Source organism: Hyperolius riggenbachi, chromosome 6 (genome assembly GCF_040937935.1).
Source record: "Hyperolius riggenbachi isolate aHypRig1 chromosome 6, aHypRig1.pri, whole genome shotgun sequence".
Taxonomy (NCBI): Eukaryota; Metazoa; Chordata; class Amphibia; order Anura; family Hyperoliidae; genus Hyperolius; species Hyperolius riggenbachi.
The window spans coordinates 330,740,439-330,766,539 of record NC_090651.1 but is presented as its reverse complement, the minus strand read 5'-3'; the positions used below and the strand labels follow the sequence as shown (position 1 = coordinate 330,766,539).

Genomic DNA, 26,101 nt, shown 5'->3' with positions numbered 1-26,101 from the left:
CATTCTCAGTGATGTCACTGGTCTCTAGTGAATGGATAGGCTGCATTCTCAGTGAGGTCACTGGTCTCTAGTAAATAGATAGGCTGCATTCTCAGTGATGTCACTGGTCTCTAGTGAATGGATAGGCTGCATTCTCAGTGAGGTCACTGGCCTGTAGTAAACACATGGCTCCTGGCTGCATCCTCTGTGTTGTCACTGGCATGTAATGAAACAACAGGCAGCATTCTAGTCTCCGCTGAGTTGATAGGCAGCATTCCCCATGAGGTCACTGGCCTCTGGTGAATGGATAATCTGCACTGGCCATAATGTTCCTTGTGTCTAGTGATCAGACAGGCTCTGCTCTCTGTAATGATATGGGACTGTTGTGAAGGGACAGGCAGTGCTGTCAGTGAGGGGTGGGTAGCATTTTTTTCACAAGCCTTTAATTTACACCTTTAATAACGTGACAGGTGGAGCCCGATGAGTACAATAACAATAAACAGTGGCTAGCATTGATGTGTGTTCCCAGTGACAGATGAAAGCGTGGATCCATCAGGCTGCTGTGGATCCATCAGGCTGCTGTGAGTGGATCCATCAGGCTGCTGTGAGTAGCGGCCTATCTGTGGTAGATGCTGTACACAGTGAGGCGTGGCGTTATAGACAGCAGGATCGCAGGTAGGGTGTGTAGCAGAACAACAGAACTCACCTAGGTCAAAGGCGACGTTACTGGGGATCGGTACTCGCAAAATCTATAGGGAGAAAAAACAGAACATGTCTTTGTCATTCCATGAGAGGGGGGCAATTCCTGTTCTGCAGAGAGCTGCAGACAGCCAGGAATGTGGAGTCACTCAATAACAATGCACTAAGAGCTTTATCCTGGGGATGCTGTTTGTACAAGAACTCTCGTCACTTTCAGACCAGTCTAAGCAAAAATACACTGCAAGGGGATGGTCCGAGCCCAAACTGTTTAGAGCAGGGGCGTCAAACTCAATCATGTAAGGGGCCAAAATCTAAAACATAGTCTAAATCGCAGGCCAAATTGTTAATTAAACACTATCCACTATCTACTATCCAATATCCACTATCCTGAAAATCTAAAAATGTATAATACATGTAAACACACACAAATAAGAGGAATTACAGAGTTAACCACTTCAGCCTACAGGGTTGTTTATTTTTTTGCATCTGAGCAACTTTCACCTCCAATTCATTTGCCAACAACTTTATCACTACTTATCACAATGAATTGATCTATATCTTGTTTTTTCCGCCACCAATTAGGCTTTCTGTGGGTGATACATTTTGCTAAGAATTAATTTATTCTAAATCCATTTTAACAGGAATATTAACCTATTTTGGTTCCTGGACGTAGAAACTACCAGGGCTGTGGAGTCGGTCCAAAAATCCACCGACTCCGACTCTTCAGTTTAGGATTCCACCGACTCCGACTCCTCTAATTTGCATATTACAATTTTGTTGATTAAAAGTATGTAACATGAAATTCGTCTCTTAACTGCCAACGCTTAGGAATTTTACAAGACAACTGAAGTGAGAAGGATATGTAGACTACTATATTTATTCCCTTTAGACTAAAACTAGTCCTTGGTAAGAGTACTTGTAAAAGGTACAGACCGGAACAAAGAACATCTATCAGGCCCTAGGCAATGTAAGTGTGGGTACATGTAAGAATGATGTGCAGGTACTCTGCAGGGGAATGAGGAGATTGTAAACAGACAACACCTCTGTGTTCAATGTGCACAGCATTCTCAGTGGATTCCCTGCAGCTCTGTGGGGAGTGCATATGTAGAGTATAGTACTACTGTGTAACAAAGTAAACCTGAGACAGATGAAATTAAAGTTTTATACATACCTGGGGCTTCCTCCAGCCGCCTTCAGGATAATCAGTCCCTCGTTGTCCTCCTCCACCACCTGGATCTTCTGCTATGAGTCCAGGTACTTGAGCCAGTCGGGCGTAGTACACATGTACACACTTCGTCGCCAGGAGCATACTACACCTGTGCAGCACTATTGCGCAGGAGCAGAATGTTCTTGGCTATGGGAGCGGCATGCGGCCGGACAGCGCTGACTGGCTGAATTACCAGGACTCATAGCAGAAGATCCGGGTGGTGGAGGACAGCGAGGGACTGATTAGCCTGAAGGGGGCTGGAGGAAGCCCCAGGTATGTATAAAACTTTACTTTTCATCCCTCTCAGTTACCCTTTAATTTGTAGTCACCAAACCAAATTTTAACAACATATCAAATTATTTGATTTCATCAGCAAAGGGAGTGCATACATTTGCATAAATCAGCATCAATGCAGAATTATTTCCATCTCGTTGACCATCTCTATTAGTGACACAGCTACACATCAGGCTTTATTCTTACAGCATAGATGTTATTTAGTATATATAAGAGATTCCTGTATACACATCATATATACAGTCACAATCAGATATGTATATCTGACCTTAAAAATATGGGGACTGCTTTATTGAAGAAGCACAAGTAACTAATTTTGATTGGTTTATTTCATTTTTGAGGACTAAGCACAGCTATTACTGTATATATACTGTACATATACATTATTTTTAATGACGAAGATCTGAGAAATAGAACATTTTATCATATTTTCTATTTTAATTACAGTTACAAATTCATTAGGAGTCGGTGCATTTTTTCCCGACTCCGACTCCAGGCACCCAAAATTGCCCGACTCCACGACTCCGACTTCACAGCCCTGGAAACTACGTCCTGGCCGCGGTTCGTTAGCCAGGCAATCAGTGAATCGGGCTATGGTGCCCGATCACTGATTGCTCTCCTCCGCTGAAAAAGGCGACAGCTTCTCTCGGAAGCTGTGCTTTTTCTGGCTGTCACCTCCCCCATGCGTCGCTCTAAGCGTGTGTTATGCTTAGAGTGACGTCATGTAAACAAACTCATGGCCGCCATCTTGTGGCCAAAAAGTAATACTACAACTGAAAGTAAAAAAATAAATAAAAATTAACACACATTTACATTATAAATCTATTGTTTACCTCCCACCCTCCCAAAACTACCCAAATAAAATGTTTACTATAAAAAAAAAAAATTACAGTAAAAAAAAAAAAATTTACCTAAGGGTCTAAACTTTTTAAATATCAATGTAAAGATGAAATATTTCTATATTTTTTTATTTTAAAATTGTAAATAGTGATAGATGCAAAACGGAAAAAATGCACCTTTATTTCCAAATAAAATATTGTCGCCATACATTGTGATAGGGACATAATTTTAACGGTGTAATAACCGGGACATATGGGCAAATACAATACGTGAGTTTTAATTATGGAGGCATGTATTTTAAAACTATAATGGCTGAAAACTGAGAAATAATGAATTTTTCCATTTTTTTCTTATTCTTCCTGTTAAAATGCATTTACAGTAAAGTGGCTCTTAGCAAAATGTACCACCCAAAGAAAGCCTAATTGGTGGCGGAAAAAGCAAGATATAGATCAGTTCATTGTGATAAGTAGTGATAAAGTTATAGGCTAATGAATGGGAGGTGAACATTTCTCACGTGAAAACGACGGAACGTGAATGGGTTAAGAAATAGGGAAAAAAAATCATTTGCTTAGACTGGTCACAGATCTGACAGGGGCGGTTATGCAGTTTTTTGATTTATGGTGGGTAGTGAGGTGGTGGATGCAGGGGGGTAGTGAGGTGGCGGATGCAGGAGGGGGGTAGTGAGGTGGCGGATGCAGGGGGGTAGTGAGGTGGCGGATGCAGGGGGGGGGGGGGGGGGTAGTGAGGTGATGGATGCAGGGGGGGGGGTGGTGAGGGGGCGGATGCAGGGGGGGGGGGGGGTAGTGAGGTGGCGGATGCAGGGGGGTAGTGAGGTGGCGGATGCAGGGGGGTAGTGAGGTGGCGGATGCAGGGGGGGGGGGGTAGTGAGGTGATGGATGCAGGGGGGTAGTGAGGTGATGGATGCAGGGGGGTAGTGAGGTGATGGATGCAGGGGGGTAGTGAGGTGGCGGATGCAGGGGGGTAGTGAGGTGACGGATGCAGGGGGGTAGTGAGGTGGCGAATGCAGGGGGGCAGTGAGGTGGCGGATGCAGGGGGGCAGTGAGGTGGCGGATGCAGGGGGGCAGTGAGGTGGCGGATGCAGGGGGGTAGTGAGGTGGCGGATGCAGGTGGGCAGTGAGGTGGCGGATGCAGCATCACAAGGCCGAAATCAATCGGGAATAGGCCTGTGATATATGGGAAGGCAACAGATCTCTCCCTGATCAGATTTTGAACCCAAAGAACAATTAGAGTTCCGTCTTCTGATGTATGGACATCTTTAGAATTAGAGGCATAGGTAATTGTGAGCATTAAGAGATCCTCAGATACAGTGGTGAAGATGATGCATCAGCAGCAGGTGAAAGCCACCAAATAAATAGCAGGGTCCCGGTCTCAATCAGCGGCTATGCTTACACATACCACCAGCTATGGTAGTTTGAAATGTATGAGCACAAAGTAAATTTTGGAATGTTTCCTGGTGCTATTTCTTGTATAAGGTAGACGCATGTCAAAATTGCACTACAATGGTCCTTTAAATTCTGAGGGCGTTTTTGGAAGCAGAGGTGCGAAACTCAATACAAAATTCAAGAGAGATGGAACAGCACCTCGGCAATGCTCTGGGAGCGTGCGGGAACCAACCCCTTGTACCAACAGGGTGAAGACCTGTCTTGTTTGAATGTGGTGCAAACTGTCAATACAATACATTTTAAACTACATTTTGCAGCTTGATACTTACTGCACCCTTCATGAGAAACGTGTTGAAGAAATCCACAAAGAACTTCTTTGCCTCTTTGGCTGCGAGGGTCCTTAAGATCTCCACATGGAGGAAGCAGAGCTACAAATGGGAGAAAGGACATATTGAGAGAAAGGAAAATAAAGCTGAACACCAACAGCTGATACCAGAAGACCTTGAGAGGTCCACCTGCTGCATTTCAGGTCACAAGACTGCTATCATCAACCACACACAGATACCTCCACACAGGCCTACAACTGTGGTTGTTTTCAGATGACGTGGCCTCTAGCGTGCCTCGATGACCACACACTTTCCTACAGGTTCTATCATTTACCAAAGATCGGTCCCTTGATCCTCTCAGGTGACTTATGTGGTGAGGAGTGATGATAGCGCGTAGAGATGGGAAATCTATGACCTGGCAGGGATAGCAGGCTTCAAACAGGGCATAGATTTCAATCAGTTGCGTTCAGAAGAAGTCAATATGCTCACTAAACAAAGACAGTAGCTTTTGTTGGTGTATTCTTGAAGGCAGTTTTTTAAGCATTATCTAATCAGTAATGAGCTAAGGCAGTAGACAGAGAAGGCAACCTTTTCCTTCCAAAACTGTTCCCACTATACTAATAATGCAAACCAGGCAGATGCAAAAGAGGAAACAGATCTTCCTCACTGGATTCAAGTTCAGATTGTACTAAATACACAGTTGTGACAGGCTCTCTTTGAAGTCACGTACACATTCATTTTCAAAACAAGCTATCATTCTGGGTGACAGTTTAGGAATAATTGCTGTACAGAGATGCTGCTGAGCCATCTTTTAAGCAGACTGTTCTGCTCTTAGGAAAAAGGGGAGGACAAGTGGGAGGCACCCTTCAACGGGAAAAACAGCTCAGGGACAGCAGCATTTGTCATTAGGGATGCAAATTTTGTAGGCAAATGTATACAGCTTCAAAGTTGACCAGTCAAATTCCACTTTGGTAGGATTCAGTTGATCTATTTTTCCTCTTTTATATATAAAATGTTGCATAAAAAGATGTACATAATCCTACATTAACTTGGAATTAATTGCATGGCATTGATCACTAATGATGTTGACAAAATTTTAGAAGATGTTGTTAAAGAGAATCCATAAACAAAAATTGCACTTCATCCCAATCAGTAGCTGTTACCCCCTTTCCCATGACAAATCTATTCCTTTTCATTACCGGATCATCAGGGGCTCTGTATGGCTGATTTGGTGGTGAAACCCCTCCCACAGCGTGATGTCAGTGCCTCTCAGCTCTGAGGTCCTGACATCACACTGTGGGAGCCTTGTTGCATTGTGGGAAATAACAGCTGTTTCCAACTGCCAAAAAAAAGCAAGCAGCATCTCCTTCCAGTGACATCACCTGCCAGCAGTAAAAATGTCACCATGTGATAAATGTCAGAATGTAAATCAGGGAGAGAAAAGATTTTACTATTAGCAAACACTGACTAAATAATTTATACATAATTATTGTAAGAATTAAGCACTTTAATTACATTATTTTCACTGAAGTTCCTCTTTAACCACATAAGGACCGGGCTTTTTTGCGCAGATCTGTGCTGCGTGGGCTCTCCAGCCCACAGCACAGATCAGCAAGCAGCCAGGGTGACCAGACTCCCCCCCCCACCTTTTCTCCCCACTAGGGGTATGTCCTGCTGTTGGGGGTCTGATCGCCGCTGGCTATTTTCGTTCGATCCGCCGGCCTGCGCCGCCTCTGATAGGCTTCAGCCTATCAGATGCCGGCGATCCCAGGCCAATCAGAGGCCAGGGGTTGCCGATCTCCTTGTAAATAGCGGGGATTTCTTCGTCGCGTGTTTACATTTAGCCTGCGAGCCGCGATCGGAGGCTCACAGGCTGTTCACGGAGACATCCTCCGTGAACTGACATGGAACGGCCGCTCCATGAAAACACCACTGCGACCTGCGTCCACCTATCGGTTGACGTTGGTCGTTAAGTGGTTAAGGTCCATACCTATGGTAAGACTTCCTTGTTCGTTTCCACCGATAATCATGTGTTCTGCGCAATATCGCGCATCCATCGTTAAACGTCGGTAAAAGACTGGTGACAAACCAGGGCAATTGTTTTGAAGACCCTTATGACGGATCACATCACAAAAAATTTTAAAAAATTTTGCTGGACCCTCCTGCGCCAACTTATAAGACATGCAGAGATGGGAGCTGCAAGGAGTAACACTGTATGGTGCAGCTGAAGAGAGGAGAGAAGAGGACTTGTCGCTGGCTCCGCTGACAACAGGTAATGTATGATGCTTCCACTGCCACGGTCTGCATCTCATGACAGCCGGGACCCCCTTAGCCCCCCCAGCAATGGCAGGGGTTGCAGGGGCTTTCTATGTGCCTTTGTATGTGTTTTAACATAAGAAAATGAGAAAGGCTGGTATGCAGGGAGTGGTGTACAGACACATTTGGAGGCCTGTAAATGTGTACCTTATATGCCCTGGCAGCGACCCCCCCCCCCCCCCCTTAGCATACACCCCAAATCTGCCTACTAGAAAGACAATGGCAAACACACCTTAAGTAATAAGCTGACCATCCGCAAGCAGGGAGAGAGGAAGAGAGATACACATGAGCACACAATTTATTCGGCAAGAGACATAAGACATAGTAAGAACCATCAAGCTGCTCATATTTTTTAATGCAAATTAATGACTGAGCCAATAAAATGCAGGGCTGGTGATTCCAAATTGAAAAAAAGTTCCTTAAAGAGACTCTAACAAAAATGTCATACTTTTTTCTACCTTCCTACAAGTTCGTAAACCTATTCTAATATGCTCTGGCTTACTGCAGCTCTTTCTACTATCACCGTCTCTGTAATAAATCAATGTATCTTTCCCCTGTCGGACTTGTCGCCCTGTGTCTGGAAGGCTGCCAACTCTTCCGTGCTGATCTGTTATGCACACCCCTCTCCAGGCCCTTCTATGCACACTCCAGTGTATGTGTTATTTACATAAGCCAGCAGCGTCTCTGCTCTCTTATCAGTGAGAGAAGAGAGCTGGATAAAAATTCTCCTCTGTTAAGGTGGCCATACACTGGTCGATGTGCCATTAGATCGACCAGCTGACAGATCCCTATCTGATCGAATCTGATCAGATAGGGATCGTATGGCTGCCTTTACTGCAAACAGATTGTGAATCGATTTCAGCCTGAAACCGATCACAATCTGTTCAGCTGCTCCTGCCGCCTGTCCCCCCCCCCCGTATACATTACCTGAGGCTGGCTCCCGGGCGTCTTCTCTGCACTGCACCGCACTGCTGTTCTTGCTCCATCCCGGCGCTTCCTGTGTTACTCCGTGACCAGGAAGTTCAAATAGAGCGCCCTCTATTTCAACTTCCTGGTCACCGGAGTGACACAGGAAGTATAAGCGTACACTGGGAGATGCGGAAATGCGGTGCAGCGAGGAGAAGAGGACCCCGGAGCCAGCTTCAGGTAATGTATACATGCTCGGATCGGGCCCGAATCGTACGCCGCAAGCGACGCGCTCCTACCGCCGGGCGATCGAGGGTAATTTCCCGCACGGCGCGATCGACGGTCCGATCCGATTTCGGGAGGGAATCGGATCGGCGGGTGCGTTTAGCGCAAGCGATTGGCAGCAGATCCGATCCCAGGATCGGATCTGCTGTCGAAACGGCCGTGAATCGAGCCAGTGTATGGCCTGCTTTAGGCTGTGAAAGGAGCTGGCTGACACATACTGAGGAATTACAGACAGGGCAGAGCTGTCTGCAGGAAGAAACAATCAGCCTCACAGCCTGTCACTAGAATTCAGTGGATGACAGCTGCAGGGGGACAGAAGGTAAACACACAAATGATCTCTTGAGATTCAAAAGGAAGGCTGTATACAGCCTGCTTGTGTATGGATGTATTTTCTATGTGTGGACATGCTGTACATCAACCTACTTCCTGTTGGTGCCATTTTGTTTGTTTATAAACAAACTTTTTAAAACTGTTTTTGACTACTTTTAATGCGGCGGGGAGCGGCGAAATTGTGACAGAGGGTAATAGGAGATGTCCCCTAACGCACTGGTATGTTTACTTTTGTGCGATTTTAACAATACAGATTCTCTTTAAAATGAACATAAAATCTGCATCAATCCAAAATTATTGGCATCTCATTGACCATCCCTAATGTTTAATATTCACCCCACCCCTGTCCTTCCAAGCACAATAAATGAAACCCGATAATATAAATATATAGGTCCCAGCCGGAACACAAAGCCTGGCCACGTCAAGATCTGGCAGGCCGATATGCAAAGACATTGTGTTCCACAGACGTTTTTCGTCCTTAGGCCGCGGAGTGACAGGACTTGAGCAGCCGGCCAAGTCCCGAAGACAGACAAATAGCACAAGATTCAGTGGTGGCATCTGTATTCCTCGGTTCCCATCCCTCTGTGTCCTCCTCTCACCACTGTCTGCAGGGAGGAAATATACGGGGCAGCCCTAGGGCCGGATTTCTGGAAAGGCCACAAAGGACCGGGCCTTGAGCGTCTACGGCCCAATGGGACACGAGGTTATAAAAAAAAAAAAAAAGAAAAAAAAAAAAAAAAAAGAAAAAAAAAAAAAAAAAGAGGTTGATGAAGGTTGATGCATACGAAGGAGGCGGCCGCAATGTTGGAGCAACACATGAAAAAGGGAAGCTAATGTCCAAGGGAGCTGTTCAATAAAGAGATGTGCTGCAGTATACAGATGTCACACATGGAAGAGGGAGCTGCACCTGGTATAGGAGGGATGATGCTGCACGGAAGGGGAGTCACAACACACCTGGCCTAAGGATGAAAAAAGTTTAAATCCGGCCTTGGGCAACCCATCTCAGCATGCCTGTACTCTCTCCCTCCCTGCTGTGTCTGAGTGCGTGTGTGTGTCTGTGTGTCTGTGTCTGTGTGTCTGTGTATGTGTCTGTGTGTGTGGGGGGGGGGGGGGGGGTACAGCCGGTGTGTAAAGTATTGCTTGCTTTAGAACAAAGGCTGCAATAAAATCTGGAGAGCACACACAGCAGGGAGGAATACTTCCTCCCTCGTAACAGATGAGAGAGGACACAAGGCAAGGGGAGGGGCTAGAGCCAGGGAATGTTGATAGCGCCACTGAAGCTTTTTGCTCCACCTCCACTGCACTTAAAGGGGCACTATGGCGAAGAATTGTAAAATTTAAAATATGTACAAACATAAACAAATAAGAAGTACGTTTTATTTCCAGGGTAAAATGAGCCATAAATTACTTTTCTCCTATGTTGCTGTCACTTTCAGTAAGTAGTAGAAATCTGACAGAAGTGACAGGTTTTGGACTAGTCCATCTCTTCACGCAGGGATTCATGGATTTATTTATTTTCAAAAGCACTTTGTGAATGGCAGTTGCTCTGTCCCAACTGCCAGAAAACTGTGTAGGGAGCAGAGAAGCTGGTCAGCATCATTGTTTAAATCCTTTTAAGGAAATATCTTTATAAAGAATAAAAGTCTTGCTGAGAATCCCCGCGTGAAGAGATGGACTAGTCCAAAACTGCTTCTGTAAGATTTCTACTACCTACTGTAAGTGACAGCAGCATAGGAGAAAAGTAATTTATGGCTCATTTTACTCTAGAAAAAACATACTTCTTATTTGTCTATGTTTGCACATATTTTAAATTTTTCGCCATAGTGCCCCTTTAACAAACGCCTTTCTTCAGGACTCGTATGACCGACTCTTGTCAGGTTGCATTCTGGAGGGATAAACATATATATATATATATATATATATATATATATATATATATATATATATATATATATATATATATATATATATACACACACACATACATACTTCAGACTTCTGCATTGACTGGTTGTGTAAATGTTGGCCTGGAATCACCTTGGCCAACTCATCCCTTTAATTACTGACACAAATTACAAAGGGCTTGTTTGCGGCTGGTTAGATGCAGCGCAAGCAGTGATTATATGTAATTAACCACAGAATCTGCAAAACTTAGACATGTTTGTAATTAAAGGGATGTGTTGGCAGCCCGGGCCTGTACATTACAAGCAGGCATTGCTTATAAATACAGCTGCTCCAGCCGTGACAGTGCGGGGACAGCCACCAAAACTGCAGGTCCCCTGCAGCTAAATCATTACTGTCTCACCAGAGGGCTGGGGTCAAACTGCAGCACAACATGGTGCAGGAACACCATAATATAAGCAGGGTGGTCCTTCACCAGCTCGATGCTCTGGAAATAACTGCTCTGGTCATCCACATTCTGCTGAGACAAGGAGAGGAAAGGGTTAGGATCACTAAACCTACTAAAGCAACTAGAAAAAAAAATAGGAGACACAAAGTGAAACTGAGAAGAAAGCCATCTAAGGTTCTACACTTATCTGGGCCTTCCTTAAGCCCCCTTGAGGCTGCTCAGTCCCTTGCTGTCTACCCGGATGGCTCCTGTCCTGCCCAGGCACGAAGGCCTGACAGAGTCGCGCTTTATCACGCATGTGCAGTCGGCACGCTCCCCCGTTGCACTCCCATCGCTGGGAGCGTTCTGCACCTGCACAGTAGTACTGCACAAGCACAGAATGCTTCCGACCGGCGGGAGTGCACCAGTGGAGCATGCCTGCCCGTGCCGTGCATGTGCTTTTGGGACGTATCGTGGGGGACCGGAGCCACCAGGGGAAACGGCGGGGGACTGAGCGGCCTCGAGGGGGCTTAAGGAAGCCCCAGGTAAGTATAGAACCTGAGAAGTCTTTCATCTCAGGTACACTTTAAAGAGATGAAGGTCGGGGGACAAAATTACATACTTGCCTAGGAAGAGAAAAACCTTCATATCCTAACCTCACTGTCCTCCAGTCCCCTGTTGCCGCTCAGTGACTCCCCCCACTCCCCCTCCAAAGATTACCAATAAGGGCTTGTTGGTAATCTGATCGGGGCCACGCCCTTCTTCCAGCACAAGCGCAACTGTACTGCGTCTGTGCAAGAATGGCCTCACCTGCACAATAAGCTACTGCGCCAGAAGACGAGCACCATCCTAATCGGCTGGAGGGTCTGTGAGTGGCAATGGGGAACAAGAGGACACCGTAGGAAGACTCTTTGGGATCCAGAGGCCTCCCTCTCCTTAGGTAAGTATCTGTTTCTAAACCCCAGCTTCACCTCATGTTCTCTTAAAGTGGACCTGAACTCTTGCACAAGACACAAGGAAAACATAACAGAAATGCACCCTGTATGTATTTAGACAGTTTAGCCTGTGTAATTCCCCCTCATTTGTGTCTAATCGCTAGTTGTAATTTGATCTCTCCTGTGTCACATGTCTGCCTATGGCAAATAAGCAGATAAGCCCTTTTCAGGCTGTAAACAATATGTCAAGCTGCCATGAATCAGGAAGCAGAAGCGGTGCCGATTTATTGTATTATTTGTATCAGCTGTAACAAAAAATATTTGTTTGTTTAAAGGTTATTATGCTGTTGTGTATCTTTTAGAGCAAAGAGGAGTTCTGAGTTCAGGTCCACTTTAATAACAACAACAACAAAAAACATAAAACAGATAAATATTAAAAAAATCCAACACTGTTTTCAGTATCAAGTTTTGAGTTGTCATTGTAAGTGATCACAGCATGTCTATGGTTATTTTCAACATAGCCTGTTTCATTTAGAATATGGGGTTAAAGAGAACCCGAGGTGGGTTTGAAGAATATTATCTGCATACAGAGGCTGGATCTGCCTATACAGCCCAGCCTCTGTTGCTATCCCAAACCCCCCTAAGCTCCCCCTGCACTCTGCAATCCCTCCATAAATCACAGCCACGCTGCTGACAAACAGCTTGTCAGAGCTGGCTGTGTTTATCTCTATAGTGTCAGTCTGCTGCTCTCCCCGCCTCCTGCAGAACTCCAGTGCCCGCCTGCATCCCTTCCCTCCCTGCTGATTGGAGGAAAGGGACGGGGGCAAGGACCGGAGCTCTGCAGAAGGCGGGGGAGCAGCTGAGACTGACACTACAGATGTAAACACAGCCGCACAGCACGGCTGTGATTTATGAGGGATTGCAGCATGCAGGGGGACCTTAGTGGGGTTTGGGATAGCAACAGAGGCTGGGCTGTATAGGCAGATCCAGCCTCTGTATGCAGATAACATTCTTTAAACACACCTCGGGTTCTCTTTAAAGAAATCAGAATCGAGTTCATCTCCTCAGATGAGGACAAGGAAGGTAAAATGGAGGCGCTAAAGGAGGTGTGGTCAATAAAACTGCAAAACAATTTAACCATTTGCACAACGCTGTAATCTAAAAATGACACCGTGTGTAGGCTTATCGCACCTCCCGTTATCTTCCTGGTCGGCGACCTTTGCCATGGAAATACCGTAGTGCACATGCGCAGTCTCTCTTGGGGAGTCCAAGGGGACACCATGCGCAGCACAGTATTTCCGGGGCAAAGGTCGCCGATCACTCCGACCACGGATAACAGGAGGCAATGGGGGCGAATGGAGGCAGACGTCAGGCCACGGGAGGTAAAGTAAGCCTATGCGCACCTCCCCGGCCACACATGGCGTTATTTTTAGATTTTAATAAGGGCTAAGGTATTCTTTAAAGAGCCTCTGTAAAGTAAAAAAAAAAAAAAAAAAATCCCCTGGGGGGGTACTCACCTCAGGAGGGGGAAGTCTCAGGGTCCCAATGAGGCTTCCCCCTCCCCTGTAGCTGCAGGCAATCCAGCGCTGGCTCCTCCGAAGTGTCCTGCAATCCTGGCTCGACAAGCCTGACCAGGCTAATATATTTACATTCCCTGGCTTCAGCAGGTAGCGCTGTTGCAGCTCTCAGCTCGGAGATAGGCGGAAATAGCCGATGTCTGTCGGGTCCACTCTACTGCGCAGGTGCAGGAGACTTGTGCATGCGCAGTAGAGCGGACCAACAGGGATCTCCGAGCAGAAAGCCAATACTGCGCCTGCGCTGGAGTCGGGAAGGTAAATATTTACAACCTCGCTGTTCAGAGAGGCAAAGCGAGACCGCCATGGGACACAGGAGAAGGGGGGAAGCCTCGATAGGATCCGGAGGCTTCCCGCACCCGCGGTGAGTACCCCCAGGGGAACTTTTTTTAGTTACAGGTTTTCTTTAATAAAGTAATATGTTGCAGTACAGTGCACAGCAGGACAATCCTGGCAATACTCACTGGCTCAATGTCATTCTCAAAGTCCTCGTCCTCAGCGCCAATGATGGAGGGGGCTCCCATGGATTGGAAACCCTGTGTACAGAAAATCAGGTAAATCATGAAAAAAACGACTCAATCACTGATGAACTTAATCCTTCAAAGAGGACCTGCAATATAGGTGGTGAGCAACATGCAAATAATGCCAGCTTAGATGCATAGCTGAGCAGCTTGGCAAAGAGCCAATCAAATTAACTCCCAGTCAATTCTGATAGGCCCAGTTCGGAGCTGAATACAATTAGCATGCGGTATACAAGCAAGACCGAATTATTTGCACATCATCAGTTGACTCTAATCTGTAGCCTCAGTCAATGCCCATCTGACATCATGGCGGCATCTGTACGGCCTAATGCTGGGTACACACCATACGTTTTTCCGCTCGATTTTCCGCTTGATTCTGCATTCGATTCTGAGCTAGATTCTCTTATCTTCCGCTCGTTTTTCTTATCTTTTCCCATTCACTTCTATAAGAAAATGAGCACATAATCGATCGGAAGGAATACCGGACATGTCGGGAATTCTCTATCGAATCCATCTATCGAGCGGAAAAATGTATCGTGTGTACCCAGCATTAAAGCGTACCTGAAGAAGGATTTAAAATAGAAACTAAACAAGACAAATAACATCTATATATTATAAGCACCAGCGCTGCAGCAACTAGGGTGCAGGCAGTAGCAATGTTAGGGCCTATTCACACTAGAAGCGCTTTTCTGAGCGTTTTGCGATAGATTAGCGTTTTCTAAAATCATTCCCTTTCACTTTCATTAAAATCGCTGTAAAAATCTCTGAAAAATCGCAGCGATTTTCACGTATGCAATTTCAAAATCGCTGCGATTTTTCCACGATTTTAATGAATGTGAATGGGAGCAATTTTAAAAAGTGCCAATCAATCGCAAAACAATCAGAAAAGCGCTTCTAGTGTGAATAGAAGTCTTACCCAAGAACTTGTTTACTAAATAGGTGCTGGCTTACTGAACAGGAAGAGCCAAGATTCAAATCCAGGTCTCCCGTGTCAGAGGCAGAGCCCTTAACCATTACACTATCCAGCCACATATATATATACTTGCTTCAGTATTAAAAAACCTCAAGATAGTCCAGAGGCTTGCCCAATGCTTCTCCAGCCTACCAATCTAGCATAGGATCCCTCTGAGCATATTCAACAAGTGCTTGACAAATATACTCTTATGGCCATTCTCCCACTTGTGTACTGTAAGTAAAATCATACTGCTCATGTGCAAGTATGGTCTGCACATGCCCAGTACAATGCAGCCACGCTTTTTCCTCCATGCACAGTGACTTTGTCTTACTGGGCATGTGCAGACCTTCCTTGCGCATGAGCAGTATAATTACGCTCAAACACAAACAAAAGCACGCCACGAAGAAAAAGATTCCGGCCAGCTGCAGTGTGCTCAATGAGAATCTACAGTAGATGCTCCAGAAACTTCCCACTACTTGTGGCTGCAGCTAGGGGGCGCTGTTCCCAGATAAAATCCGACACAGCGTCAGCCCCTTTAGCTCAAAGCAACGGAATGCCTCCTACACTTTCATTGCCGTAAGCCCCATCCTCCACCACTGCGCCATGTAATTTCAACATTTGAAAAATAAACATGTATTTTTTAGCTTGAATGGGTGGTTTAATTAATTAAAGCACAGAAGATTGTTTGAAAAACATTTATACACAAATATAGAGTGTTTCTAAGAAATAAATATGTGGGACAATTGATACTTGAGATGACAATATCCAGACATTGTCCACAATAGGGGGTACTCAGCACATATCCTTTATTGAGGGGTACATGCAGTAGCAATGTTGGGTACGCTGTCACTTGGGGTGAGGCTGAATGGTGGACAGCATGTCACAGAGGGGAAGTGGGCTGAGCCAAGTGACAGAACAGAATCAGCCACAACTGTGGCAGTGGAAGGTGGGCTTATGGCCTTGTTTGCTTTTTAGTCAACTATGAACAGGTTTTGGGGAGGAGTTCTGTGAGACAAAATCAGGTTCACGTACTACATGACGTATACATGAGATGGTAAAGCAAAATCTGTTCCCTTAGACACACATCTCTTAGAACAGCCATTAATCTGTGCTCATTCCCCTGTAAGGCCAAATGTTGCAACACTGTAGTAAGTACAGTATGCAGAGAATTCTGAGTAATCTTACTCACCCCGTAATGACCATCGTCTTGATCCATCTCGACAGTCTAAATGTGCAGGGGAGCTAGATGGGGATCTGAAAGACACAATTACAAATATTATAGCTTCCAGACCAAAAATGAAAAATAAAAAGAATAAGTAAGAATTAATGCATTGCATGGAAAGGTGCAATACAGCTAGCATGTGTTATTCTACTGACAAGTAAAGAGCAAGTCCAACCTGCCAAAAATTACATCAATTTGTATCAGCACAAAACTATTCGCATCTTATTAACCATTTTTAATTGCTACATTGTAATATTGTGAATTTGTGTTTTATAACACTGATAAAAGATATGGAATGCTGGATCTTATAACAACAAGTGCACGGTTTCCCTCCTTACATCCCCCACCAGAAGCCAATCCGTTCGCCACCACGCCATCCCTTCCTGTACACAGCAAAAGAACGTCTGTACAGCGCTCAGCCCTAAACTGTTGCTGGACAGATCAATTCCTCGATCTCCGTGTGAGTGTGTGTTCGCATCTTAAGAAGGTCTGTAGAACGCCCCTGTCACTAGGGATGGGCCGCAAGATCTGATTTGCAGGTCACGATCATGCATTAAACCAGGCAGTCACCACAGCAAATTAGAACCTAGCAAATCTATCAGGGGATCAAACTGATCACATGCTTCTCCGCAAGTTCTCCTAGCTAGGGCCCTCCCTGATGACAGGGGCGTAACTAGAGGGGAGCAGCACTAGCGATTGCCCTAACAACTAAGCCCCCATCCTCAGATACAAGGGACTATACTTTAGATCAGGTGTTTTTGTGGCTACACTTGTTATGGTTGTAAAAATCAAGATAACCACACTTGTTCTATGCCCCTTGTAAGAGATGGGCCCTGAGGTACTGCCAATAAAGCTTTTCTGAATTTGGATTCTGTGAAGGGCACCAATGGGAGGCCAGGGAAGTGGTGTGAACATTGTAAGGGGGGGCATCAAAGTTTTGCTGGGGGGCACCATGAATTGTAGCCACTGCCTAGTGAGCAGCACTTCTGGAAATGATGGACTGATTGAGGACATCGACTATGTGACCAGGACTGCCAGTGAAGAGTTATCTGTACAGCAAGGTAAGAAAATAGCACAGAGGTGTTCTAGGCGCCCTGCCTTGTACAAGTGCCGGAAGACAGACGGGCAGGGAGGGGGGCTCAGAGGTGCTGAGTGAGGAGAATAATGGCCTGAGCAGGAGACGAGAGGAATCTCAGGTATGCAGGAGACAGAACTTCCTTCCAGCCCCCTCCCTGCCATGTCTGCACACCTCCCCTGGCGACCCTGCTCCCAGCACAAGTGGCACCGACAGAGGGCAATGCCAGGGACAGCCACCCTCCTCCACATCCCTCACAGAATCCCAGCTGCTGTATTCTGCAGGGAGGAATATCAGGAATGTGCTGTATAATCCCTATCAGCAGTACATCCTGCCCAGCATCGTCATATCATGCCAGAGGCCCCTCACACGCTGGCATTGTCTGAGGCGCAGCACACAGCGGGCCACCAGTCACGCCCAATCCAGTACGGCCTGGTTTACCATGCTATGTGGGGGGACACAGAGTGAACAATGTGAAATACAGCATTACTCATAACCAACCACACTTATTAACCACTTGAGGACCGCAGTGTTAAACCCCCCTAAAGGCCAGGTCATTTTTTGCTTAATGGGCCACCGCAGCTTTAAGGCCAAGCTGCACCTCAGCACACAAGTGATTCCCCCCCCCCCCCCCCCCCTCATTTTTTTTATAAATATTTGTTATTTATTTTTAAATAAATTCTACAATTTTTTTTATCTTTTTATTTTTTTTCTTAAATACCTCCTTTCCCCCAGCCAGCCAATCACGACGATCGGCTGTCATAGGCTTCAGCCTATGACAGCCGATCGCTCTCCTGTGTCCCAGGGGGACAGTCATGTCACCTGGCTGTCCCCAGCAGATCACAGCGCTATACTATGTTAAGAACAGTCTCCTAGCGAGCTCCGGCATCCAAGCAGGAATGCGCGTGCATAATCTCCTGCAAAACTGGCCCACAGGACCTTACACCAATCGGCGTTAGGCGGTCCTGGGGCTGCCGCCGCGGCCACGCCCATCGGCGTGACGCGGCGGGCTAGTGGTTAAGGGTCTGAGCTCACTAACGCAGTCGTATCCGCTTCTGTCCACTTTTCAGCATCTGTAACATTGATGTGTAACTGAAAAGCGGACACAACTGTGTTAGTGGGCTCAGGCCCTAAAGAATGTGATTTAAATGTTTGTATCTCTCCATGGCAACCAACAAGAGTTAACCCTGCGCTGGAGGTGACAGCTGGAGGCCAAATCTCACTAGCTTGTAACTAGAATTACAATCACTGGTTACAAAAAAAAAGCATAGGATGTCTCCCACAATGCATCACTGCTGAAATATGTAAATCACCTATTGTTGTCCCTGTACAATACACACCTCCAGGTCCGCTGGAATGCTATGATGTGTCAGCTTGTTCATTGTACAGAGCCACAATAATCCAACATGCATACAGACTGTTTCAGACTGGTTGATCCTCATCAGTGTATGGCATAGGGTAAGACTTGAAACACCCAGAGTTAGGGCCGGTTCACACTTGCGGTTTTGCAAAAACCGCACCGGATGTCCGGACCGCACCGGAGCCGGATCGGACCTGAACCGTACGGTTCCTGTCCGGATCCGGTCCGGTTGCATACGGTTTCCGTGCGGTATGAACACGGTTGCGGTCCGGATCCGGATAGTAACAACCTGTATAAAAACAAAAAAAAATGTTGGGGTCTGGGAGGTCAGCAGAAGGGGGACCTGTGGAATCAGGCCCTCTGCTGTTTAGCACTCACCTCCACCTCCGACATGCTGCCAACATCTCCGGATCCGGATCCAGCTGTGCTGCTCCACTCCAAAATGCTTGCCCATGTGTCCCCAGCCAATATCGCCGCAAAAATCCGCATAGGAAGTGGGGTAGAACATCCGGATTTTTTGCCAGTGTGTTGTGCGCTCTCCGGTTCTCATTGGTTTCCATTGGCCGGATGGTGCAGTCCGGCTCCGCCCCGGATACGGCTGCCGGAGGAGCCGGACCAAAAAATAGCGCATGTTGGAACGGACACCGGAGTCCGGATCCGGTCCGGCTCCGGTCCGGACGAAACGGACACATGTGAACCCTGGCATAGACTTACATTGCTATGCCGTGCGTCCGTTTCGTCCGGCCAGCATGCGGTGCGGCTCCGGCACGGCTATTCCGGATAGCCACCGCTAATGTGAACCGGGCCTTACAGACTGCCAGGCAAGCAACCTGAATAATCACAAATACCTTCTGTTTTAAGAAGGAACATTTCTGTTTTGCATAGCATTTTAGTAAGGAGGCTTTTTGGTCTCTTTCAGCCCCTTACACACTCCTAGGAGTTCTGGTTCACCATGAGCTTGCTGGGTAATCTGTAACTCTGGCTACTAAAAAAAGTGTTCGGCCGCGGTCACAGTGGTGTGTTGCGGTGTGGCATAATGTCAGTTTTGTAGCACAGCTTGCCGCACTGCGATGCATCACCTAAAGCAACGTTCACAGTGTGGCGGGTGTATTGCAGTACAACAGCGTGCGGTATGCTAACTGCATGCCGTGCATTGCCGCAAAACGTGCGTGTTAACAGGTGCTGTGAAGCATACTTTCCGTTGACTGTATGCTTCACTGTATACAACGCAACGTGGCCTTTACATGCGGTACAACTTTTTCCTTCCGTTGTGTTATGCTGGGCATACACGGGTCGATACTTCCTTATCAATCGAGCCGCTGATGGCTCGATTGATAATTTCCGACAGGTCCGAACACGGGTGGACAATAGAGGGGAATCGAGCGGAAGATAATCGAGCGGAAGATAAGGAAGCGCCCGCGGGGACGAGCGGGAATAGATCCGGGGCGGCCGCGGGGATGCGGCGGGAGTCGATCCGGCGGCTAATCGAGCCGCACGATTGCTCCGTGTATGTCCAGCATTACGTTCTTGTTATACAGGGAATTCAACGTCCAACTGTGAACTCAGCCTGCAGCTTGCCATACACTGTGCTATGGTTTCAATAGATTTCACGTTCAATCTGATAAAAACATTGAATCCAATAGAAATCTATTTTAGGGCTGGTTCAGACGGACGTTTGCAGAGCGTTTACAGCCAGCGTTCAGGGCTTGGTGTTAAACGCTCCCATTCAAGTGAATGGGAGCGTTTGTACCAAGCTTTCAAGCGCGTTTACACAAACGCGGCGTTTGGGTCCCGATTTTCCCTGGCGTTCAAGGAGCCCCTGGAAGCTACATGTAGCTTCCAGGGGAGGTTAACCGCGACGGCTAATGTCCCCCTAGGGGAAGAAAAAACGCGACCGCATCCAAACGCACACGAACGCTGCTGAACGCGACGCCAGCAAACGCAACGCCTCCAAACGTCCGTCTGAACCAGCCCTAAAGTTGGCAACACATGCTACAATTCTCCTGATCGACTAAACAGCGATTTGATTTAAAAAAAAAAAATGGGTTGTCCAGAAACTAGAATCTAAAGGGCTTTTTATTTTGTTTTTAATTCAACCAATAAACCTGTTGAAATCTCTCTTTGAGATTGGATGTGTTGGAGAATTCAGACCAACTTAAACCAAGATATTTATGGTTTGTGAAAGATTTTCAAAATTCAGTACATGCCAAACTTTATTATTGGCATAAATAACAAAAAGGACGGCATTATGAAAAAATGTATGTATGTACCGGTAGATTACCTCTCTAATAAATAAAAAAAACTAAAAAAAATTGGGAAAAAGGGGTACAATAGATGTATTGTTAGATAGAATTATAATAAAATGCAACTGTATTGTACTTGGGTTATTTTAATTCATAAAAATAAATCAATGAGTGGTTGTAGAAAAAAAATGTGTCATAATCAGGGCTGTGGAGTCGGAGCAATTTTGGGTACCTGGAGTCGGAGTCAGTGGTTTCATAACCTGAGGAGTTGGATGATTTTTGTACTGACTCCACAGCCCTGGTCATAATGCCATCACGCAGGTACACTCACACACATGCACAAATGCATTTTGGGTAATTTGGGTGCTGGATCTCCAGCTATAGGCACACTATAGCCAATCGCAGGGGTTGTCATTTAGGCGCTGGGGTTTTGGCAGAGCAGCGGTTTTATGTAGGTAAGGCAGACACAGTATTGCTCAGCATAGATGGGGAGGTTAGTGTAAGGTGTAGATAGGGGAGGGTTTAGTGTGAGAATAGCATCACAGTGGGGGATAGTAGAATATCGGTACACGGTAATTACTGATATTCTGCAGAAGATGTCGGCGCTATATAAATAATAATATTCTACTACTGGCCTTACCACGTGGCCAGTTTGCCGGGCCCCTTTATAAGATGTACGGGTTATTATTAGGCTTTGACTGGCAGACAAGCCTCTATTGTTCTCCTCCAACTCCACATACTCACAGAAGAGGAAAGATACTATCAATCTCAGTGTGAAGAGATAAACAAGGCAGTAAAAGACATAAATCAGAAGAGGCTTCATCACATGAGCGGGACTGGAATTCTCACACATATTTCTGCTGGTTTTTCACTCCATCGATAATGGGGCTATGCAGCTCACATCTACAAGTCAAACAGGCGGAGGAATTCAGTCTGTGCAGGAACTCCATGCGCAACACTCAGACCACTTGGTTTTTTCAAATGTCACAATACTCATGTTTTAGGCTTCTGGCCCTAACATCTGGGAGGGGATGTGGATGGTGCTGGCCGAATGCAATAAAAATCGCTGCCCGATTTACTTTTCAACCAATTTCGGGAAGAAATTGGTGGCATGTATCGATCAGACATGCTGGTAAATTTCGGGTTGCTGTGCTCGATCGGGTGCACGGCGTAAGATAATCGCAAACAACAGATGCAACGGGAATTCTTCAGCCGCGTCCCCCCAAATGTTAAATAGCCCCCTCCACCTCCTCATGCGTTAATATTTTACTTGTATCACGCTGTCCCCCACTCACCATTTGGGGAGATGGTCAAGGGTGGCAAGGCGGTGTCATGAGGCCAATCCCCAAAAGATTTCATGCCGAATTGATTCGACTGCTGTTCATGGCGGCCAACAGATCTCTCTCCAATCATACAGGGAGTGCAGAATTATTAGGCAAGTTGTATTTTTGAGGAATAATTTTATTATTGAACAACAACCATGTTCTCAATGAACCCAAAAAACTCATTAATATCAAAGCTGAATATTTTTGAAAGTAGTTTTTAGTTTGTTTTTGGTTTTAGCTATTTTAGGGGGATATCTGTGTGTGCAGGTGACTATTACTGTGCATAATTATTAGGCAACTTAACAAAAAACAAATATATACCCATTTCAATTATTTATTTTTACCAGTGAAACCAATATAACATCTCAACATTCACAAATATACATTTCTGACATTCAAAAACAAAACAAAAACAAATCAGTGACCAATATAGCCACCTTTCTTTGCAAGGACACTCAAAAGCCTGCCATCCATGGATTCTATCAGTGTTTTGATCTGTTCACCATTAACATTGCGTGCAGCAGCAACCACAGCCTCCCAGACACTGTTCAGAGAGGTGTACTGTTTTCCCTCCTTGTAAATCTCACATTTTATGATGGACCACAGGTTCTCAATGGGGTTCAGATCAGGTGAACAAGGTGTGATGGAGCATTGTCGTGCATGAAAATCATGTTTTTCTTGAAGGATGCAGACTTCTTCCTGTACCACTGCTTGAAGAAGGTGTCTTCCAGAAACTGGCAGTAGGACTGGGAGTTGAGCTTGACTCCATCCTCAACCCGAAAAGGCCCCACAAGCTCATCTTTGATGATACCAGCCCAAACCAGTACTCCACCTCCACCTTGCTGGCGTCTGAGTCGGACTGGAGCTCTCTGCCCTTTACCAATCCACCCACGGGCCCATCCATCTGGCCCATCAAGACTCACTCTCATTTCATCAGTGCATAAAACCTTAGAAAAATCAGTCTTGAGATATTTATTGGCCCAGTCTTGACGTTTCAGCTTGTGTGTCTTGTTCAGTGGTGGTCGGCTTTCAGCCTTTCTTACCTTGGCCATGTTGATGAGTATTGCACACCTTGTGCTTTTGGGCACTCCAGTGATGTTGCAGCTCTGAAATATGGCCAAACTGGTGGCAAGTGGCATCTTGGCAGCTGCACGCTTGACTTTTCTCAGTTCATGGGCAGTTATTTTGCGCCTTGGTTTTTTCACACGCTTCTTGCGACCCTGTTGACTATTTTAAATGAAACGCTTGATTGTTCGATGATCACGCTTCAGAAGCTTTGCAATTTTAAGAGTGTTGCATCCCTCTGCAAGATATCTCACTATTTTTGACTTTTCTGAGCCTGTTAAGTCCTCCTTTTGACCTATTTTGCCAAAGAAAAGGAAGTTGCCTAATAATTATGCACACCTGATATAGGGTGTTAATGTCATTAAACCACACCCCTTCTCATTACAGAGATGCACATCACCTAATATGCTTAATTGGTAGTAGGCTGTCGAGCCTATACAGCTTGGAGTAAGACAACATGCATAAAGAGGATGCTGTGGTCAAAATACTCATTTGCCTAATAATTATGCACTCCCTGTATTCGTTTAGAGAGAGATCTGCCTTTTGGTCAATTGGTCGCCAAAAATCACATGATGTATGGCCGCTTTTATTCCTCAGTGCGGGTCACAAGTACCGTGGTTGTGATTATTCATCAGGGCTGTGGAATTAGTACAAAAATCATCCGACTCCTCAGTTTATGAACCCACCGACTCCAACTCCGACACCACGTACCCAAAATTGCTCCGACTCCACAGCACGGTTATTGATAAAGTTCTATACATCCATGTCTGCCCTGAGGAGGAAGCAATCACTCAGAAATAGCTCTACGCATGCTGGATTAGTACCGCTCTGTAAAATGAATAGGCTATCTGCACACTTCACACTTTTGGATGTCTGTTTGGCTTTTAGTGCATAAAGGGGTGATTTACATATTCAGGAGTGATGCATGATGGGAGATCTTTAGGTAAGATTCACACTACACTTGATGAAAAACGGATTATTTTTCTGTTTAAAATGGATCAATTTGTGACGTTGGGCATCAGTTTGTCATCTGTTGTTCCTGTTCTGTTTTCCCACCCGCTTGGTATAACTGCCACTGTCACATTTGGGGCCTCCACTGCTGCTAACACCGACGAATCGGTGCTACACAGATTGAAGTTCCAGCAGAAACATCGAGGCTCCCCAGTGGATGGCAACAGACATTGGGAATCATCACTCAAACCAGAAGGATTCTCATTGGTCAGTTGCAATCCAATGGGAGCCTGATGCTTCTGATGGGGCTTGGATCTGTATACCGGTTCTTCTCTTGTGCAGTGGACCGAGCGGCGGTGACAGCAGTGGTGGACCTGAATGTAATGAAGGCAGGTGAGAAAAAAATTTGTGAAAATTTAATTACACGCCAACAAGCTTAGTTCGAACAAACCATGCGCTTAGTCCAGCCGATATGGATAAATCACAGACTGCACAGACTTACAGACTTACAGACTTGCATTCCGCGCATCAGCACAGAACGAATCTGTTACGAACGGACTGATGTGAATGGAGCTTATTGGTTTGCATAAAATCTGTTTACATCCATTCTGTTTTGTTCCGCTAAGGCCCGGTTCACACTTGCGGTTTTGCAAAAACCGCACCGGATGTCCGGACCGCACCGGAGCCGGATCGGACCTGAACCGTACGGTTCCTGTCCGGATCCGGTCCGGTTGCATACGGTTTCCGTGCGGTATGAACACGGTTGCGGTCCGGATCCGGATTCTAAAAGAGATAACAACCTGTATAAAAACAAAAAAAAATGTTGGGGTCTGGGAGGTCAGCAGAAGGGGGACCTGTGGAATCAGGCCCTCCGCTGTTTAGCACTCACCTCCACCTCCAACATGCTGCCAACATCTCCAGCTCGTGCTGCTCCACTCCAAAATGGTTGCCCATGTGTCCCCGATACAATATCGCCGCAACAATCCTCATAGGAAGTGGGGTAGAACATCCGGATTTTTTGCCAGTGTGTTGTGCGCTCTCCGGTTCTCATTGGTTTCCATTGGCCGGATGGTGCAGTCCGGCTCCGCCCCGGATACGGCTGCCGGAGGAGCCGGACCAAAAAATAGCGCATGTTGGAACGGACACCGGAGTCCGGATCCGGTCCGGCTCCGGTCCGGACGAAACGGACACATGTGAACCCTGGCATAGACTTACATTGCTATGCCGTGCGTCCGTTTCGTCCGGCCAGCATGCGGTGCGGCTCCGGCACGGCTATTCCGGATAGCCACCGCTAATGTGAACCGGGCCTAAGACAGTGATCTGCAAACTTGTCTCTCGAGCTGTTAAGGAACTACAAGTCCCACAATGCATTGCAGGAGTCTGAAAGCCATAGTCATGATACATAAAGGCAAATGCATTGTGGGACTTGTAGTTCCTTAAAAGGGAACTCCAGTGAAAATAATTTAATACAAAAAAGTGCTTCATGTTTACAATAATTATGTATAAATGATTTAATCAGTGTTTGCCCATTGTAAAATCTTTTAAATACCTGATTTACATTCTGACATTTATTACATGGTGACCTGTTGGCAGATGATGTAGCTGCTGCATGCTTTTTTGGCAGTTGGAAACAGCTGTAAACAGCTTTTCTCCTGGCAGAGACTCAAAGCGATTGAGCTGTTCCCACTAGGGCGCGCTCTATAGGCAGTAGCAGTGTTAGGGAGTCTTGCCTGAGATCTCCTTACTGAATAGGTGCTGGCTTGCTGAACAGGAAGAGCAGAGATTTGAACCCTGGGCTCCCGTGTCAGAGACAGAGCCACTGGATAGAGACTTTCTGGTGCCCTTTGAGCCTCTGTCAATCCTGCTCCACCATGACCTATCTGGGCACACTATACTAAACAGCTGTGGATGTCCTAGATTGCTTGCTCACTGCGTTACATATGGGTGGGGGTACTGGCCCT

The 26,101-nt window shown here is 46.1% G+C and overlaps 1 protein-coding gene across 6 annotated transcripts in view; it reads right to left on the bottom strand.

Annotated features, from left to right (window-relative positions):
* Nucleotides 1–26,101, bottom strand: part of ARHGEF1 (Rho guanine nucleotide exchange factor 1) — a 173,291-nt gene that overhangs the window by 89,540 nt on the left and 57,650 nt on the right. For 3 of the 6 annotated variants that reach the window (XM_068241440.1, XM_068241442.1, XM_068241443.1), the window contains exons 2-6: nt 16,089–16,153; nt 13,888–13,959; nt 10,891–11,007; nt 4,752–4,850; nt 686–728 (exon numbers count right to left, since the gene is read on the bottom strand). In XM_068241440.1, coding sequence (XP_068097541.1) covers nt 686–728; nt 4,752–4,850; nt 10,891–11,007; nt 13,888–13,959; nt 16,089–16,115 — 358 coding nt within the window. In that variant the 5' untranslated portion in view covers nt 16,116–16,153. The remainder of the gene's footprint in view (nt 1–685; nt 729–4,751; nt 4,851–10,890; nt 11,008–13,887; nt 13,960–16,088; nt 16,154–26,101) is intronic. The other 3 variants (XM_068241441.1, XM_068241446.1, XM_068241444.1) reach the window with 1 other exon arrangement.